This window comes from Manis javanica, chromosome 1 (assembly GCF_040802235.1).
Source record: "Manis javanica isolate MJ-LG chromosome 1, MJ_LKY, whole genome shotgun sequence".
NCBI classification, from domain to species: domain Eukaryota; kingdom Metazoa; phylum Chordata; class Mammalia; order Pholidota; family Manidae; genus Manis; species Manis javanica.
In genome coordinates this window covers 119,954,383-119,974,496 of record NC_133156.1, presented here as the reverse complement: position 1 = coordinate 119,974,496, position 20,114 = coordinate 119,954,383, and the positions used below count along the sequence as shown (strand labels likewise).

Sequence of the window (20,114 nt, the reverse complement as noted above, 5' to 3'; positions counted from 1 at the left end):
ATCATTTCCCAAGCCCCAATTCATCCCCAAAGGACAAACCAAAGAGTAATTTAGACTATATTATAAGCTTGAAGCACTCTTCAGAAACAGGATTTTTTAAATATATTGAATGGAGATGTCACCACAGAACAAGTATATGCCTTCTTTCAAGGGGACCACTTAGAAGGAAAGAATGACTGACTACCTCGAAGTATGCACTTTTCAGGTTGTCTGCTAAAACAACACATTACTGGATAAACACTTCACATTCTGTTTCAATAATCAAAATATTCTTTCAGACAATGTTCTGATCATGTTGGACAGCCAACAGTTTACCATACTACTTCAGCTCTATTCTAGGAAAAAATATTTGAACAATTGGAAAATAAATGATTATCAGCATATACAAGAGCAGTAAGTAATACAGTTTTGAAAAACATGATTAAAAATACAGATTTATGGCATTTTGTTACTCCTAATTAGACAAGCAATCACTCAAAATATACCAATAGAAAGTATTCTTTTTATAGCTAATAATCCATATTGAGTTTAAATCATTCAGTGATCTAATTTCTCAGTGATTCTCAGTCTAGACTCAGACATCAGCAAGGATCTTCCAGTTATTAAATGTTCATCAGGGAATTCCAATCTTATTGTCTTCCATACTTCCAAAGAGTAGATACATGAAAATTTAAAACATTTTGAATATTTAAAATGGAGCGAATACTAGTATTTTTTAAATCATCAAATTTAAAAAATGCACTTTATCAGAAACTTTTTACCTTCAGTATAGATGAATGTTGTGTTTAAATTTCACATTTACTCTTGAGTTTGCATACTGAAATATGTAAAACTGTTCTTTATTCTACAAATCTATGCTAAGCACATATTGCCAAGTTGATTTCAAGTATTTAATCAATTTCCTATGCAATACTCAGTTCTAACACAAGCACCAAGAGATGGGTAGTAGAATCTTTTTCTATCAAAGCATCAACTCTCAGGGGTTAAAAAAAAAAACAACTAAAATTCAGTGAAGGATTAAGTAAAAAGTAAAAATAAAAATAAAAAATAAAATTTATTTTAAATCAAGCAACATAAAACACTATCAAGTACAGCAGAAGAAAAATATAGTCCATTTCTATAACATGTCTTATTATAGCAGTCACCAGAAAACTAGGAATAGAAAAAGAGAAACAGAAACCAATGAGAGTTAAGAAAAACAAAGGAGAGAAACAATCACAGGAAGATACTTTGTAACTATCAATGAGGTCTTAGATGCTCAATCTCATAAATACCAATGTGTCTATTAGTAAATCACATTACTTTATGACTTCCTCATGTATGAAAACTGGAACAGGGTAAGACAGTTCTAATGGTCCCTTCTGCTCTTAAGAAAGAGAATCATAAAAGACATTTAAACAACATATGCTCTTTTAAAAAGCATCATCTCTATTTTTACTCTAACTTTTCAACTTTGATACACATTTAAAACCACATGTTGTAAGTCTAACATTAATACATATTGGATATCCCACATGAGCATATTATTGAAGTGACGACCAAGCAATGTTTATTATCCTCTCTTTTTCTCTACAGAAATACTAAACCAATTTTGGTTAATTATCCCATCAATTTAATTAGGTCAACACAAAAACTTTATTGGATAGGAAATCTAATTTTTGCAACTTTCTTTCTAACCTATAATTTTAAATTCTTTATGGTCATCTGATTCTCTGTACTTCTTTTTCTTTAAACAGTCACTAAGAAAAAAACACTGGAAAAAAAATTCACCTATCTAGATGTGTTAACTGGTTAAAATCTATTAAATCAAAGGTTGGGCTAAAGGGGCAATACAGAGATATTCAGAAAATTGTTAAAAATTTTTACATAAAGCTGGCATTAGAGTAATTATTCCACTCATAAATCCACTGCCCATCCAAAAGAGATCTATCCACATGATAACATATATGATACACAGAAGACTTGGATTATAATAACTATAACTCTACATAAAATATGGTGATACATTATACTGGGTATATGAAATCAGATACAAAGGGGTATATACTGTATGAGTACATTATATGCTTAAAAGGGGCAAAACTAATGTATGGTGTTAGAAGTAAGGATAGTGGTGCTCTTGGTGGTTAAGTAGTGCCTCAGAAGAGACAAAATGGGAGGTTCCAGGGTACTGCAACATTTTGACACTTGATCTAGGTGTAATTAGGTTGTACACTGCTGGATACTTCTTGGGAAGACTCTTACCCTTTTCATCTCATGACAGGGCTACTCACCAAGTATTAATTGAGTATCTCTTATGTATCCAGCATTGTTTCATTTGCTAGATGTTTAAGACACTGGTTTTTGATTGCAAAAAATAAAAGCAGCAGAGAAGGATTAAAGATGGCGGCGTGAGAGGTAAGACAGAGGCTTCCTCCTAAAACTGCATATAATACAAAAATATAATTAATACAACTAACCCTGAATGAACAACAGGAAAGAGGACTGTGCCAGACTGCATACACCTGGAGAAAAGAACAGACCTCACAGAACAGGGTAATGTACCAAAACGGTGGCCCAGGATCCAAGCCCCTCCCCCACCACAGCTCACTAGTGGGAGGAAGAGAAACTGAGAATACCCAGCCCCGGAGATCTGCTCTGGGGGCACACACATGGTGCTTTCATCATACTCTCGTGATTATGGGGTTAGAAAGCTGGGACAGGCGGAGTTCCTAGGGAGACTGGGATTCCGGCTGCTTGTGGAAAGCAGGGATCCATACCCGGATGCCCTGGGACAAAAGCTTATACCTGTGTGCTCGGCCCACTGGTTCAGGCAGTGGAGGCAGGCATAGCAGCCGGGAGCAGGACTCTTTCCTACACCCAGGCACCAATATCACTCCCCTGTGACCCCCAACATTGCTTCAGGGGCTGAGCAGCTCCAGAGAGTAGAGCTTCTGAACACTAGACGGCGCCATATACAAATATGAAATGCCAAAGGAACCTCGTCCACAGTAAAATTATTAATACAACTCCCGAGAAAGATTTAAATGACATGGACTTCGTGACTCTTCCTGAAAGGGAGTTCAAAATAAAAATCAGTAACATGCTAATCGAGGTACGGAAAGATATCCAAGCACTCAGGAATGAATTTCAGTTGGAGATCCAATCGTTGAAGGGCACAATGGAGGGTATTAAAAGCAGGTTGGCTACGTGGAGATGATAAATGAAATAGAAACAAGAGAAGAGAAATACAAAGAAGCTGAGGCAAAGAGAGAAAAAAGGATCTCTAAGACTGAAAGAATATTGAGGGAACTGTGTGACCAATGCAAACAGAACAATTTTCGCATTATAGGGATACCAGAAGAAGAGAGAAAGGGATAAAAAGTGTCTTTGAGGAGGTAATTGCTGAAAACTTCCCAAATCTGGGGAAGGAGATAGTCTCTCAGGCCATGCAGGTAGACAGATCTCCCAACATAAGGGACCCAAAGAGGACAACACCAAGACATATAGTAATTAAAATGGCAAAGATCAAGGATAAAGACAGACTATTAAAAGCAGCCAGAGAGAGAAATAAGATCACATACAAAGGAAAGCCAATCAGGCTAACATCAGACTTCTCAGAAGAAACCTTACATGCCAGAAGGGAGTGGCATGCTGTAGTTAATGCAATGAAGCAGAAGGGTCTCGAACCAAGATTACTTTATCCAGCAAGATTACCATTTAAATTTGAAAGAGAGATTAAACAATTTCCAGAGAAGCAAAAGCTGAGAGAATTACCTCCCACAAACCATCTCTACAGTGTATTTTGGAGGGACTGCTATAGATGGAAGTGTTCCTAAGGTTTAATAGCTGTCGCCAGAGGTAATAAAACCATAGTAAAGAAAGTAGAACAGCTAATTACTAAGCAAGTGCAAAATTAAATTAACTATCCCCAGAGACAATCAAGGGATAGACAAACAGTATATAATATGATACCTAATATATAAAGAATGGAGGAGGAAGAAAAAGGAGAAAAAGAAAAGAATCTTTAGATCGTGTTTATAACAGCATATTAAGTGAGTTAAGTTAGACTCCTAAATAATAAGGAAGTTAACCTTGAACCATTGATAACCACAAATCTAATGCCTACAATGGCAGTAAGTACATCCTATCAATAATCACCCTAAATGTAAAAGGTCTAAATGCACCAATCAAAACATATAGAGTCAATGAATGGATAAAAAAACAAGACCCATCTATACACTGCCTACAAGAGACTCACTTTAAACCCAAAGACATACACAGATTAAAAGTGAAGGGATGGAAAAAGATATTGCATGCAACTAATAGAAAAAAGTAGGAGTTGCAGTACTTGTATCAGACAAAATACACTACAAAACAAAGAAAGTCACAAGAGACAAAGAAGGACATTACATAATGATAAGGGGGTCAATCCAACAAGAAGATATAACCATTATAAATATCTATGCTCACAACACAGGAGCACCTACATATGTGAAACAAATACTAACTGAATTAAAAGGGGAAATAGAATGAAATGCATTCATTCTAGGAGACTTCAACACTCCACTCACTCTGAAGGACAGATCAACCAGACAGAAAAATAAGTTAGGACACAGAGGCACTGAACAACACTCTAGAACATATGGACATAACAGACACCTACAGAATTCTACACCCAAAAGCAGCAGAATACACATTCTTCTCAAGTGCACATGGAACATTTTCAAGATTAGATCATATACTAGGCCACAGAAAGAGCCTCAGTAAATTTAAAAAGACTGAAATTGTACCAGCCAGTTTCTCAGACCACAAGGGTATGAAACTAGAAATAAATTATGCAAAGAAAATGCAAAATCCCACAAACACATGGAGGCTTCACAACATGTTTGTAAATAACCAACGGATCAATGACCAAATAAAAACAGACGAATGACAACAACAATTCAACACCACAAAATTTGTGGGACACAGCCAAGCGCGTGCTCAGAGCAAAGTATATTGCAATACAGGCCTACCTCAAGAAAGAACAATCCCATATTAGCAGTCTAAACTCAAAATTAATGAAATTAGAAAAAGAAGAACAAATGAGGCCCAAAGTCAGTAGAAGGAGAGACATAATAAAGATTAGAGCAGAAATAAATAAAACCAAGAAGAATAAAACAATAGAAAGAATCAATGAAAACAAGAGCTGGTTCTGCGAGAAAATCAACAAAATAGATGAGCCCCCAGCCAGACTTATCAAGAAAAAAAGAGTCTACACACATAAACAGAATCAGAAATAAGAAAGAAAAATCACTATGGACACCACAGAAATACAAAGAATTATTAGAGAATATTATGAAAAATTATATGCTAACAAACGGGATAACCTAGAAGAAACGGACAACTTTCTAGAAAAATACAACCTTCCAAGGCTGACCAAGGAAGAAACAGAAAATCTGAACAGACCAATTACCAGCAACAAAATCAAACTGGTAATCAAAAAACTACCTAAGAACAGAATACCTGGACCAGATGACTTCACCACTGAATTTTATCAAACATTTAGTGAAGACCTAATACCCATCCTCCTTAAAGTTTTCCAAAAAATAGAAGAGGAGGGAATACTTCCAAACTCATTCTATGAGGCTGGCATCACTCTAATACCAAAACCAGGCAAAGACCCCACAAAAAAGAAAATTACACACCAATATCCCTGACGAACATAGATGCAAAAATACTCAACAAAATATCGGCAAACCGAATTCAAAAATACATCAAAAAGATCATCCATCATGATCAAGTAGGATTTATTCCAGGGATGCAAGGATGGTACAACATTTGAAAATCCATTAACATCATCCACCACAACAACAAAAAGGACAAAAAACACATGATAATCTCCATAGATGCTGAGAAAGCATTTGACAAAATTCAACATCCATTCATGATAAAAACTCTCAACAAAATGGGTATAGAGGGCAAGTACCTCAACATAGTAAAGGCCATATACAACAAACCAACACCCAACATCATACTTAACAGAGAAAAGCTGAAAGCTTTTCCTTAAAGATCGGGAACAAGACAAGGATACCCACTTGCCCCACTTCTATTCAACAATAGTACTGGAGGTCCTAGCCATGGCAATCAGACAACACAAAGAAATAAAAGGCATCCATATTGGCAAGGAAGAAGTCAAACTATCCCTGTTTGCAGATGGCATGATATTGTACATCAAAAACCCTAAAGAATCCACTCCTAAACTACGAGATCTAATATCTGAATTCAGCAAAATTGCAGGATACAAAGTTAATACACAGAAATCTGTGGCATTCCTATACACTAACAATGAACTAACAGAGAGAGAAATAAGGAAAACAATTCCATTCACAATTGCATCAAAAAGAATAAAATACCTAGGAATAAAACTTAACCAAGGAAGTGAAAGACCTATACCCTGAAAACTACAAGATACTCTTAAGAGAACTTAAAGAAGATACCAATAAATGGAAACACATCCCATGCTCATGGGTAGGAATAATTAATATTGTCAAAATGGCCACCCTGCCTAAAGCAATCTAGAGATTCAAAGCAATTCCTATCAAAATACCAACAGCATTCTTCAATGAACTAGAGAAAATCATTCTAAAATTCATATGGGACCACAAAAGACCTCGAATAGCCAAAGCAATTCTGAGAAGGAAGAATAAAGCTGGAGGCATTATACTCCCCAACTTCAAGCTCTACTACAAAGCCACAGTAATCAAGACAATTTGGTACTGGCACAAGAACAGACCCACAGACCAATGGAACAGACTAAACAGCCCCCATATAAACCCAACCATATAGGGTCAATTAATATACAATAAAGGAGCAATGGATATGGATATACAATGGGGAAATGACAGCGTCTTCAACAGCTGGTGTTGGCAAAACTGGACAACTACATGCAAGAGAATGAAACTGGATTATTGTTTAACTCCATACACAAAAGTAAAACTCGAAATGGATCAAACACCTGAATGTAAGTCATGAAACCATAAAACTCTAGAAGACAACATAGGCAAACATTTCTTGAATATAAGCATGAGCAACTTCTTCCTGAATGCAACTCCTCGAGCAAGGGAAACAAAAGCAAAAATGAACTCATGGGACTACATCAAACTAAAGTTTCTGTACAGCAAAGGACACCATCAACAGAACAAAAAGGCATGGTACAGTATGGGAGAATATATTTGTAAATGACATATCCGACAAGGGGTTAACATCCAAAATATATAAAGAACTACCATGCCTAAACACCCAAAAAGCAAATAAGCCTATTAATAAATGGACAGAGGATATGAAGAGACAATTCTCCAAAGAAATTCAGATGGTCAACAGACACATGAAAAGATGCTCCACATCACTAATCATCAGGGAAATGCAAATTAAAACCACAATGAGATATCACCTCACACCAGTAAGGATGGCCAGCATCGAAAAGACTAAAAACAGCAAATGTTGGCGAGGATGCGGAGAAAGGGAAACCCTCCTACACTGCTGATGGGAATGTAAGCTAGTTCAACCATTGTGGAAAGTAATATGGAGGTTCCTCAAAAAACTAAAAATAGAAATACCATTTGACCCAGGAATCCCACTCCTTGGAATTTACCCAAAGAATACAACTTCTCAGATTCAAAAAGACATATGCTCCGTTATGTTTATCACAGCACTTTTTACAATAGCCAAGATATGGCAGCAACCTAAGTGTCTGTCAGTAGATGAATCGATAAAGAAGATGTGGTACATATACACAATGGAATTCTATTCGGCAGTAAGAAAGAAACAGATTCTACCATTTGCAACCACATGGATGGAGCTGGAGGACATTATGCTCAGTGAAATAAGCCAGGCAGAGAAAGACAAATGCCAAATGATTTCCCTCATTTGTGGAGTATAACAATGAAGCAAAACTGAAGGCACAAAATAGCAGCAGACTCGGAGACTCCAAAAATGAGCTATTGGTTACCAAAGAGGAGGGGTGTGGGACAGTGGGTGGGCAGGGAGGGAGAAGGGGATTGACGGGTATTATGTTTAGTACACATGGTGTAGGGAATCACATGGAGAACAGTGTAGCACAGAGAAGGCACACAGTGGATCTGTGGCATCTTGCTACACTGATGGACAGTGACTGCATTGGGGTATGGGTGGGGACTTGATAATACGGGTAAATGTAGTAACCACATTATTTTTCATGTGAAACCTTAATAAAAATAAGTAATAAATAAATAGATAGATAGATAGATAGATAGATAAATAAATAAATAAATAAATAAATAAATAAAAGCAGCACCTACCGTATTTTGGACTTTATTATATATTGCAGACTGTGTTAAAACATAAATTATCTAATACATTTTTTATAAGTATTTATAAAGGAAAGAACAAGGATCAATTACTGAAAAATCATTCTTTAATTAAATCTGGCTAATCTTATGTAAGAATTCATTAACAAACATAGATCTTCAACAAAAGAGTACACCCCTCTGAATAAGCTACCTTCAGTGAAAGGTTTGAGTGATGATGGATGACATCTGACACATATTATAGAGAAAATTCCTGTTGTGAATGAAAGAGCTAGTAAAAACTTTTAAAGTAGCTTCCGAATATTCTTAAAAATAGATACAATATTTACATGTACACATACCCACCAAATTCACTTACATTTAAGTACCACAGGTGAACATTTAATGGCAATATAATTATTTACTTTAAAAATAATTATGCTTTTTCTCTGTAGTAATTTCACAATATAGAAACAATTATTGATGTAAGAAAAAAATTTTCTTAGGACTCAAAAATGAAATCTGAACTTTGTAAATAAAACGACATCACTATTAGAAGAAACAGTACATAGCAAAAAGCAACTACCACAGTTTACCCTCAATCTCTTAATCTTCTGTTTATTTCCTTTTGAAGAATACTCAGCATATTTTTAAATTTCTTCCATTTTGCAAGGTAAAACAATTATATATTTATATATTCAAAACAATGTTGAAATGTGAACATACAACACTGAATTTTCCCATGACAAAGGAGAAAAAGGCTATTTTAAGGTTCTAATTTAAAAAATAGTGATTTAAACATTTTTAATACTATGCTAATCCAAAATTTAACTCATTAAAAAGTTATAAAATCTTTTGTTAAGAGTTACTCTTACATGACATAGGAAATCCATCACATAAAAATTAATCTGACGTGCTTTGTACCATTATGTCATTCGAAAATAACATTAGAAGTTATAGCCTACAGTAAAAAATAAAACCAAAAGTGATTCTAAACAGAACAGGTAGGAAATTACCACTTGAGTTTAAATACTGAATTACCTTTATTTTATTACATAACATCATATGTGACATCTATGGTTAAAAACTTATCAAAAACACATTCTAAATAAAATGTTCCACAATATTCCACTTGCCACTTGGTCACACTTGTAGAACTGCGATATGGCTAAATGGTAAGAGTTCACAGCTCACCTACCTCCAACCACTGGAGTCTTCTCAACTCTTTCTGTAACTCTATTCCCCTCAGTTTTTCTTTTCCCTCTTTTTTTTTCTTAAGGGAGAGGGCTGAAGGTGATGGTGGTATGGTGAAAATTAGGAAGTGTATTATACAGAATTATGGGCAGAAAAAAAAAGCGGCAATTAAAAGTTTTAGTAAGTGGGGGATGAGCATTAAGCATGGAAATTAGCAAAACTATTTTAAGATGTGGTTTCCCAAAACATGAAACTACTGATAAAAATATATGTGTACACATTAAAAACAGTTAAATATACTTTTATCTGGCAAGCTGTTCCCTCTAAGTAACTAAAAGTAAATTACTTGGCAATCTTCTTTGTGTACAGCTTCTGTTTCTTCACTCTTTATTCACTATAAGAAACACATGAAATTACACTGGATTCTGAACAAGATTACTAAAATCTCTGCACATGGCAATTCAACTGTCTTTTACTATCACAGAGCAACATTTTGCCCAAACACAATTTATCCTTTACCCAAATAACCAGAGGGTTGGGTAGGGTGTCTGGATTTGTTTTTCAGGATAAACTTAATTTCTAATATTCAATATCTCACTGTCAGGTCACATATTTAAATTTTGAGATCAGAAAATATGGTCATTTAAGTGTGGAAAAAAAGAAAAACACTACCTGCCCCATTTACAGTTTCCATTCCAAATTGCATACATCTAGAAGTAAGTTTGATAAATTTACAGAGCCCTTTGAACATGCAGTATTAATGAAGGGAAGAGGAGACACATACACTACAAAGCAATGGAAGAAAAAAAATCATTTAAACTTGGGTTTTGAAAGCAGCCAAGCATCTATAAACTCACAATCAAAAGCACACAATACTTCAAAATATGCCTAAGTCTTGTAGAAAGGTCCAGTACTAGTTTCAAAGTTAGAAGAGCCCTAGTTTGAAATCAATTTTCAATAGTTAATAGATTTATATACAGAACACCTCACCAACTTGCTATCAACATTATCTTCAAATACTGAATAATATTCCAGGAACAAATTAGTTCACAGAGTTAAAGTTACAATTTTTAAAACACTGATCCTGACCCTTAAGGTTCTCTTTTATGCAAAGGTCTTTAGGGGATCAACACTTTTATTAGGTCTTCCCTCTAGGTCATTCCTTACCTAGTTTCCATTTTTTTCTGAATTCCTCCAGCTTTTGATTATTTTATAAAGATAACTGAAAGATCTTTCAAATATTACTGTCTTATATAATGCCCTGAATACAGATATACCCTAACTATAATATAAACTCTTTGAAGTCAAGAATTGCACCCTCCTCATTCACAGTAACACTTACTAACCTGATTATATCATATATTCATCAAAAATATACTGACATTAACAAACCACTACCAATCCAAATTCTTCAACCTATTGGGGTAAAAAATGGCAAAGTAATTAAGGAACCAAAATCTTTAAAATCCAAGTAATTAAGGTTAAAAAACTCTTTTACACATTTCTTACTAAACTCAATTGGCTCCTTCAACAGGCTACGTTTGAAGCCTTGGCAAATTCTCAATTTTATTACATGTAAATTTTTCATCATTATCAGGTACACTTCTTAGTTTATACAATCTAGTTAAACAACTTTGTAAGAGGAATTTTAAGAATGTACTTAGGCTTATGTTCTCTTTGAAATCCTATAACTCTGGACATAAGAATATTATGTTCAGCTGGTTTTATATAATTTTCAATTTAGTTTGGCATTTGTATAATTTTACAAGTTTATTTCTTGTAGAGAAATAATTTTAAAGAAGCTATTCTGCTTTAACCTGGCGACACTAACAAAAAAGCACAGATAAAACAAAACAATGGATGATCCAAAAAGCATTAACAGTCAACTCTCAATTCTTCATTTGTGGATTACCTAATTAACATTTAAGGCCTATTTATGTCCTCTAATAGTATTTATTTAGAAAATAAAAATTGATGCTAATAATTCAAATAAAAAATACATCAATCTATTATGGAGGTAAAAAGAATATAAAATCTTCCCAAGTCATCTATAAAAAAATGATATTTAGATTACAAATTTAGCACTCTTCTACCATTATTTACCTTTTATTAAGTGCAGGTAACTGAGAGTGGACTGTATTTAGCTTGGTGAGAGTCAGGTACAGATACACAGGCATGCAAACCATTCACTCACCCCACTGTGCTTTTCACAGCCCTATTTTCAGTAGCCTGAGACCTGGGAGGGGGAGGAGGCAGTAAGTCACTGCAGATAATCACTTAAAAGGAAACTGAGTTGACTATAATTTACATTTAAGTGCTATGCAATACCTTCACCTCTACATGTATTCATTACTGTTTATGGGAATACTTCGCACAGTGATTTAAAAGAACTAGAAATTATTTCTCTTTAACCTTTCAATATCCTAGAAACATATCTGAGAATCACAAAGACAGAAGGTAAAGTATAAAGTAGTGTGTATGTGTACATGTAAAGTAGTATGCATTTTAGAGACAAGGAAACTAGCCTAGAAGGTTAAACAGCATGCCAAGATCACCCTCGGATTATGAAAGAATAGAACTGTTCTCCAGACCCCAACCTCAGGGCTACAATCTTACAGTCCGTCATCCTAAAACTCTCCTCTTGGCTTCAGAGATCCTAATTTTGCTGACTTTCTTCTCTTCTGTTGGCCTTTATCTTCTTATTGATTCCTAAGCTATAACATATATAGACTCTCATCAGCTTATCCTCTAACATTCAAATCTTCAGCTCTTTCTCTATGTTCGTCTCTCAATGTACTATGCCCAGAACGTCAGAGCACAAGTTCAGAACTACTAGAGCTTCAATTCCAGTATTTGCTGGTAACTCTTACACATCTCTGATAGAGTTAATCATCTAAAATTCAAAATGCAAAGCTGAACTCATTATCATACCTCCCAAAATGATTTCTTCATTTCAAGGCACCATCAATTTCATTGTCCCTCAGGACTATAAACTTAAAATGCTCTTTAACTTCTACTCTCCTTAATGCTGTACTACTTTCCCCATCTCTCTCTCCATTCTCCCACTCAATAAATATGTCAGTTATTATTATATGACAGATGCTGGAGGAGAATCTTAAGATCTAGTGAGAGAAAAAGAACTGGACAAAGAACTTAAATAAGGAAATGCAAGTGATAGTTAGAAAGGAGTAAACAAAGATGTAGAAAAGGAGAGGAAGCAATGCACTCCTATTGGGTTAGTAAGGATTTCCAGAGTGGAATGTGACCTAGACTTTAAAGAACTAGAATTTAGGTAAAGAGTGCTGGATATGGAATTCTAGGCAAAGAAAACAACTTCTGCAAGGTCAAGTAAACAGAAACTGCATGCCATGTGCAAGGAGCAATAAATAGTTATCTTTGACTAAAGCAATGATCCTCAACTAGGAGCTTAATGGGAAAGAACAGGAATGGAGGGGTACATGCTTTAGGCTAGCAAACTCTCCCCAGTTACCCTTGAGAAGCACTGTGTGTAAAGAAGGAAGGGAGTGTGTTACACAATGCAGAGAGGCAGACAGACTGAGAATAGTGTGGTTAAGATAGTACAGAAGAAAATAATCCTGGAATGAATTATAAAAGACCTCCAATGCCAAGCTAAGAAATTTGGTCATTCTGTGAGGAAAAATGAGCTTGTAAAGAGTGTGAGTCTAAGTGTGTGTGTTTTGTTTTTTTACTTAAGGGAATAACAAGATCAGATTTAGATTTCAGGGAAATAATCCTGACAATCATACAGCAAGGGAGTTAGGTAAGAGAAAACACTTTACTATTATTAAAATGATATAATGAGAATGTGAACTAGACTAATGACAATGAGAATAGAAGAGGAGACTGGATATATCAGAGGCTAACTGGAGGAATGTGGAAACTGAACAAAGATGATGAGCAGTAAGTCTCTAGCTTGAGTATCAGAAGATGGTGATGGTATCTAGAAAGTTAAAAGTGAGTATAGTTTGGGTGCAAAGTTTTACACATCCTGACTTTGAGATGATTACCAGAGATATATGCTAATATGTTCTGCAAGCAAGAAGAAAAGGTGAATAAAAATGTAAATACTATAACCATCTCAACTCATGCATTTTTGAAGCCATGAGTGAAAAGGCTACTCTGGGAGATAGCACCAGTAGGAGACAGGAAAAGAAGATCAAGGACAGAACCTCAGCGCTCACTTGCTTAGAGCTGGAACACCAGCCAGTAAACAAAGGAGCAGCATGAGAGGTAGGTAAAGAACCAAGAGAATATTTCACAAAAGTCAAGTGAGGAAAGAGTTGCAAGAATAGCAATAGTGTAGTGGCTACAAGTACAAGATCTGCAGTTAGTCACTTACTAGCCCTGTGACCCTGGCTGAATTACTTACCTTACTTCAGTCCTTTAGAATTTCAAAGCCTGTATCCTCAACTGTAAAAGAGGAATAATAAGAGTACCTCAACGAGTTGTTGAAGATTAAATGAGAGAGTCTATTTTATGCCTGGAACAAAACTATTAATGCAGTAGTAGTACTAGTAATAGAATGGGTAACTTAAAAATGCCAATGAATTTTGCATGAAGTTATTAGCATCCTTCAAGAAACTATTTACAGTACAGGGTTTGAGCTATGCTTACAAGACTATAAAGTGGAGTGAGAATAAACCATTCTGTCTATCAAGCCTACAGAGAAATAACAATTTTGTAATCTTTGTCTTTATCCTTCCACATCTCCTACCATCATCCCATACCTAGTATAGTACCTGACCTATATGAAGGATACAATAAATGATTGTTGGACATGAGAAAACTGAGTCAGCAGGAAAGAAGAAATAAAGACACAAGAGATCTTAGTTCTACAAAGAATCTTAGAGGAAACAGTGTAAAGAGCATAAAATTCCTTTCCTGGTTTGCCTTGGGAAGGAACAGAGATACTTTAGTCTCTGACTCAGGGAACGAGAAGATAAGCATGGGTGAAAAATAAGGGGGAGAAAACAAGGGAATTCACATTAGACAGATTCTACCTTTTTAATAAAGATATACAAGTTTTCTGCACAGAGTAGGAAGATTCCAGTCATTCTGGAATCTGAAGAAACAAAATGAGTTGATTCCTCCATTCCAATATACACTTCAGCTTCATTTCTGTCCCTAACACCCTGGTCTAGTCCCCCATCATCTCTTAGATTTTATCAGTGGCCTCACAGGTAGCTGCTCTTCCTACGGACTTTACCTTTCCCCAGTTGTGGTAGTCTCGAGAGCCCACATTTCCTTCTACTCTGTCCATCATTGTTCTTATGAGAAGTCAACCCCTCTGTGAAGATTTCTCTGATCCTCTACCCATCAGATAGTTAATCACTGTTTCCTCTCGGCGACTTCTCCTTGTACAGTTAGATTACTTAATTCATTGTTCTATATTACCACTTCTTTATGTCTGTTCTGTTAAAATTCTAAAAAGGGATTATCTTTATCCCTCCAACACTTAATTCAGCATTTAGTATATAATTGGCATTCAGTCAATGTATATAATTCAGTCAATATTTTGTCTAACTGAAGTGACTGATTAAATGAGTAATCTCCTAAGTAGAAGAAATCAGAAAACAAAGTGTTCAAAATTGCATCATTCAGACAGCCTTTCCACTTTTCTAAGGATTAAACAGCAACTAAGACACAACTTTTCTTACTAATGGAAATATATAACTCAATAGTTTAAATAAATTATATATAATAGTTATATTTGGACAGGTGTCCATGTCCTGGGAATTTGCTTTGAACACAATTAAATTACACTAGGAAGGGCTTACATAGAAAAATATTCTGTCTTTTCAAGTTATTCAGTACCAGGAAGAGATGCACCACTGGACTAATAAAAAAAAATAGACTATCTTTGCAGTGAAAGTGACTAAGGGTAGCATTTTGGGTTTCAAAGTAGATGTTGGCATGCAAAACAGAGAGAATATTTAAATGATATCAATAGCAAATACCAGGGACTTTCACAAATTAAGTAGTTATGTGAACAAACTTTAAAGCAACAACTACCAATAAGTTGACCTACTATGGAAGTAACACTAATAAATAAGACCTATTACAATGAAGTTCTTAACTAGATCAAAATTAATCCATCAACAATTTTTAAACGGAAGTACTAAGGAATTTTCCAGAGTCAGGAAGAAAAATTCTAAGTTTCTATAAAATAAAGTATCACAATCTTAGGTAGATATAATAGATGGCTCTTACTTACACCTAATTGGTTATCTCAGATTACTTTCACACCTGTTGTGTTCAAGAACTCTACTTCAGACTATACCCAAGTAATAGTATGTCTCATAAAAGTGAAATCTTCAATGCTATAATTCCTTAACAAGTTAACAGTATTCAAAACAATCATATGAAATATTTAAATGTAATACATATAATTTTGATTTCACAATGGAGGAAGTTAACTAACATTTAGTTGACATCACTCACAAAGTATTAGGGCTTGTGCTGAGTACTTTAACTAAGCACTAGCTCATTTACTTCTCACTTCTGAACCCCTTGAAGTGTCTTTTTTGTTTTTGTTTTGAGATGAAGAAACCAAGAGTTAGGCAAGATCAATTAACTTACCCCAAATCACCTATGAAGTAGCACAGCTGAGATAACAAAGGAGAACTATTTGACTTCACAGTCTGCTCTCTTTTCACTATGCATTGATGGCTCCCTTAGGAATTACAATGACCATGACCTCTATTTTATAATGAACTTTGTTAGATAATTACACAGTAAATTTCTCAAAGGTTATATAAAGCAATATTAGAATGAGAGCAAAGGCTGCCTTAGCATTTAAAAATATGTATTTTTGGTTACCCAAACTTTATCTAAACATACCGTAATCCAATCCACAAACAGCTGCCCTTCAGCTGCAACCCAGACTGCCCCACAGTTCTCAATTTATTACTAAAGTTTAATACCTCATGAACTTTCCCCATGTTAGATCAACAAGCCTTCTTTTAACAAAATATTGGTCAGAATAGCGATTTCTTAAACAATAGTGCTACTATATAATCTAACTCAGATTACATTTTTAATTCTGAACTTCCTTGGAATTTAGGAATACAGTTCTCCTATAAGCTCTCACTATTAGTTGTATATTGCTTTTGCAGTCAGTTTCCACTAGCTTGTATATTTTATTTCAAACTGAAATACATTTTGTTAGGGCAAGCAGAAACGGCATTTTCCGATTTTTTGCTACTATTCTAGAAAGACTATGGACATAGGTGTTTACTAAATGGTCAGGGAATATAGCATTTTAATAGTAAACATAGTTACCTGTGTACTTGAGTCAAACTGGAGTAAACCAAAGGTATCAAATCAAATTTGATTTTACAACCCAAAGTTCTGTACATAAATCAAATTTGTCTTTTACAAACCCAACACTTTGACACCAACTAGAGAAACCAGTACTTAAAAGAGTTTAGAAAACTCAATTTAAAACACAACTATAACTTATTTCTAACACTACATCCAAATAGATAGTACACAAATTGAGGCTCAAGATCTATCCAACAGTTGCTCTTTTCACCTCCATCTAAAACACATATGATCATACACAAATTAAATCACTAATAAATTACATGTGCTACACAACTCAAACGCTAATTTCTGTGGGAATTTTGCTTCTTTTGTTAATAAACTTACTAGAAAATCTTTTCTCACATATATTTTACATCAATTTTTAGGGTATGAATTACATTCAAGTTACATCCAAACTGTTACATGAAAGTCAAAAGCTTTAGATCTTTCTACTTTAATATTCAAACCCTATCTGCTGAAAAACTGTTCCAATTTAGTGCATCAGTGATCCAACTAGTTACTATTTCTATTGCTGAATCCCTACTATGTATTTTACAAACTCTTCTGCCTGTAAAAGAACTTACTTCACCCAAAACTAAGTCCCTGAACTTCCAGAACACAATATTGTTACAAAAATGTACTCTTGTACTAAATGAAAATTAGCCTTTTAGTTCATAAAACAGTAATCTTACATTATGAAATACAAAAAAAATTAGAAATTACACTACGCTTTAAATACAGAGGTGAGCCTCAACAATGAGTGTGCACCTAATACCCCTGCAGATAAGTCAGTAATGTCAAACGGAACATAGGTTAAATTTTTTAAATTTTATACAGAATGTTCACAGTTTATATAGAATGTTTAATGTTTATATAGAATGTTTACGACTTTTTAAAACTTCCTTAAGTGTTTTTCAGATTTCATAAAGGAAACTGATTCTGTACAGCTGAACCAGGTCTAGGCTACAGACCGTGTGAAATACGACTTCTTCAGAATCAGCAGCCCAAATCCTATTTACCGCCTAAGAGAAAAGAAAAACCTTGTATATAACTACTAAATCTTCAGCGAGATATCGTCGAATAAACTCCAATACGGTACCTTATAGAAGATACACTGGCCAGTAGCTGGATGAGGTCCATAAAAATATAAGCGGGTTTACCCAATTCCCTAGGTGTAAACAAACCCATCGCCCCTGCAGAAGGTAAACAATGAACCTGCCGCAAGGGTGAGGGGGCGGTGTTTGCCAACTACAGTCCCAGCGGCCCGGGGAAGGAAATACAGCGTAAACCAGACACTTCGCAGAAGTCACCGGCTCCAGGTTTCACTACCGAGTTATCAATGGTGCGGGAGGCAAAGAGAAAAGCAGTCACGCAGTCAGCAAGAACCGAGCAGGTCCGGTTTCTGCTCCGAGGGACGGGGAGGGCAGGATGTGGTCGCTCTTCCCTCAGACATCCTCCGGCAACCTAAATAACAGCCTCTACCTCCCTGCGGCCGCCCCCAGGCGAAGGGCTGCGCCAGCTCCGGGTTAGGAGCGAAGCGCTCGTTCCCTCGGGAGCCTAGGGAACCCAGAGGGTCGCCGGCTCCGCCGAGTCCCGCTTGGCGCTCCCAGGCACCCGCGGTACCCAGAGACCTGGAGATGGGGCCGGGGCTCGGGAAGCGGGCACCGGGAAGGGGGGTTGGATCCGGGAAGCGGCCCCGGGCTCGGCTCCCGCGGACCAGCAGGCGGGGCCCGGGCTCTGCTTCCAGCACCCCCGCCAGTGCCGTGCGGGGCCCGCCCCTGCCCCCGGTCTCCAGCCTCCGGCCCCACCGCAGCAGCGCGCCCACGCCGGCGCCTGCCGCGCCCCGCGTTACCTCGGGTCAGATCCAGCGGGACGTTCTCCTCGCCGCTGTCATTCCGCCCTGCGCGAAACAGACACACAGCCCCAATTAGGATAGATCACAGGCCAGTGGTGGCAGCCCTGCCTCCGGCCAGCGCTCCTGATCGCTTCCCCTACCCAAGTCCCGGGGGAGGCTAGAGCCAAGGGTGGCGGGCGCCGGGCGGCAGAGGGGTGAGGGCTGAAGCCGGCTTACCTCGTATTCGGAGGTTCTTCAGCGAGCGGCCGCGGCCAATCGCCGCCATATTGACGGGTTTCAGTCACAACACCGGAAACCTCGCCCAATCGCGCGAGAACCCCTTCCCCTCCCCGCGCGCCGCGTCCGCCCCCCGCAGCATGTCTCCCGCCTCTACCCGGCGGCGGCGGCCGTAGGCTGGGCGGGTACTTCTCGCTCAACTCTGGTTGCTGGGGGGACCCTGGGTCTCGACGGAGTTCAAGGCACGCGCGAGACCACCCGCTAAGAAGGCGGAGGGCGCGGCGGCGCGCCCGGCCCTCCGAGAGTACGTCTACCAGGAGGGGGCATTTCCCACGAGGGGAATCCCATTGATGCGAGTTGGCAGCGTGGGGGATGCTTCCCCTCCAGCAGCCGAGGAAACCTTAGTCAAAAACCGAGGGAGGGTTTTTCGGCGGAGGTCGGGTTGCGGCCGGCTGGCCACCTGCTGAAAGCATTCTGCATGATTCTGCTTGCTTTCAAACCCTGAGATACACAGCCTGCTTTCTTTATGCATCAGTTAAAGCGATTTTTATTTTTAAAAATAAAACACAAAACCCGCTGCACAGTTTTGACGAAACTCATTACCCCTTTCCTACAGTCGCTTTGCTCCAAGTTAACGCAGAACAAAGTTTGTTTTCCACCCTCGCTCTGACCACCACCGTTCTAAGCAGCCTTGCACTTGATCTTCAAAGCAACACTCAGCTAGAAGGGCTTCTCTTAGGGGAAGTGGTGGGGTGTACGTAATGGTTTTGACCGCTTAGCGCAAGACAGAATAGGGGAATGAAGAAGCCCAGAGTGCAGGGTGGTGGTACCGACGGTGTGTCGCATTGTTGCTGCGCACGCGCAGGCGCTTGGCGGCCCGGGGAGCGACTTTCTCTGCTTGAAGTGCAGAAGTTTGTGTCTGGATTTTTCTCTGTATACGCTCCTCAACAGTACACAGTGTCTAATGGAGATGATGGATCAATATTTTCTATACAAAACCTAATAATTATGAACTGCAAAGAATTTAATTCTAGACACTGCTTTAGCTAATTAATATTTATACACCTGGCCCCTGACCCAGCAACTTTCTCTTAAAGAAGGTTAACTTTAAGGAGAGTGCGAGCGTTTTGCTGCCTCCTATTCATCAACTCATGTCTTCCTATTCCATGAGACTGGAAGTTAATTGACAGGGGAGATCTCTTTTCTCACCTCCTACTTAATGCAGTGTCCAGAAC

General features: G+C 37.3%; 1 protein-coding gene across 9 annotated transcripts in view; it reads right to left on the bottom strand.

Moving 5' to 3' along the window:
* Positions 1-18,990, bottom strand: part of RICTOR (RPTOR independent companion of MTOR complex 2) — a 118,212-nt gene extending 99,222 nt beyond the window's left edge. For 3 of the 9 annotated variants that reach the window (XM_037002414.2, XM_037002417.2, XM_037002466.2), the window contains exons 1-2: positions 18,880-18,989; positions 18,661-18,708 (exon numbers count right to left, since the gene is read on the bottom strand). In XM_037002414.2, the coding sequence (XP_036858309.2) occupies positions 18,661-18,708; positions 18,880-18,928 (97 nt within the window). In that variant the 5' untranslated portion in view covers positions 18,929-18,989. The other 6 variants (XM_037002431.2, XM_037002424.2, XM_073236862.1 and 3 more) reach the window with 5 other exon arrangements.
* Between the last annotated feature and the right edge of the window lie 1,124 nt (positions 18,991-20,114).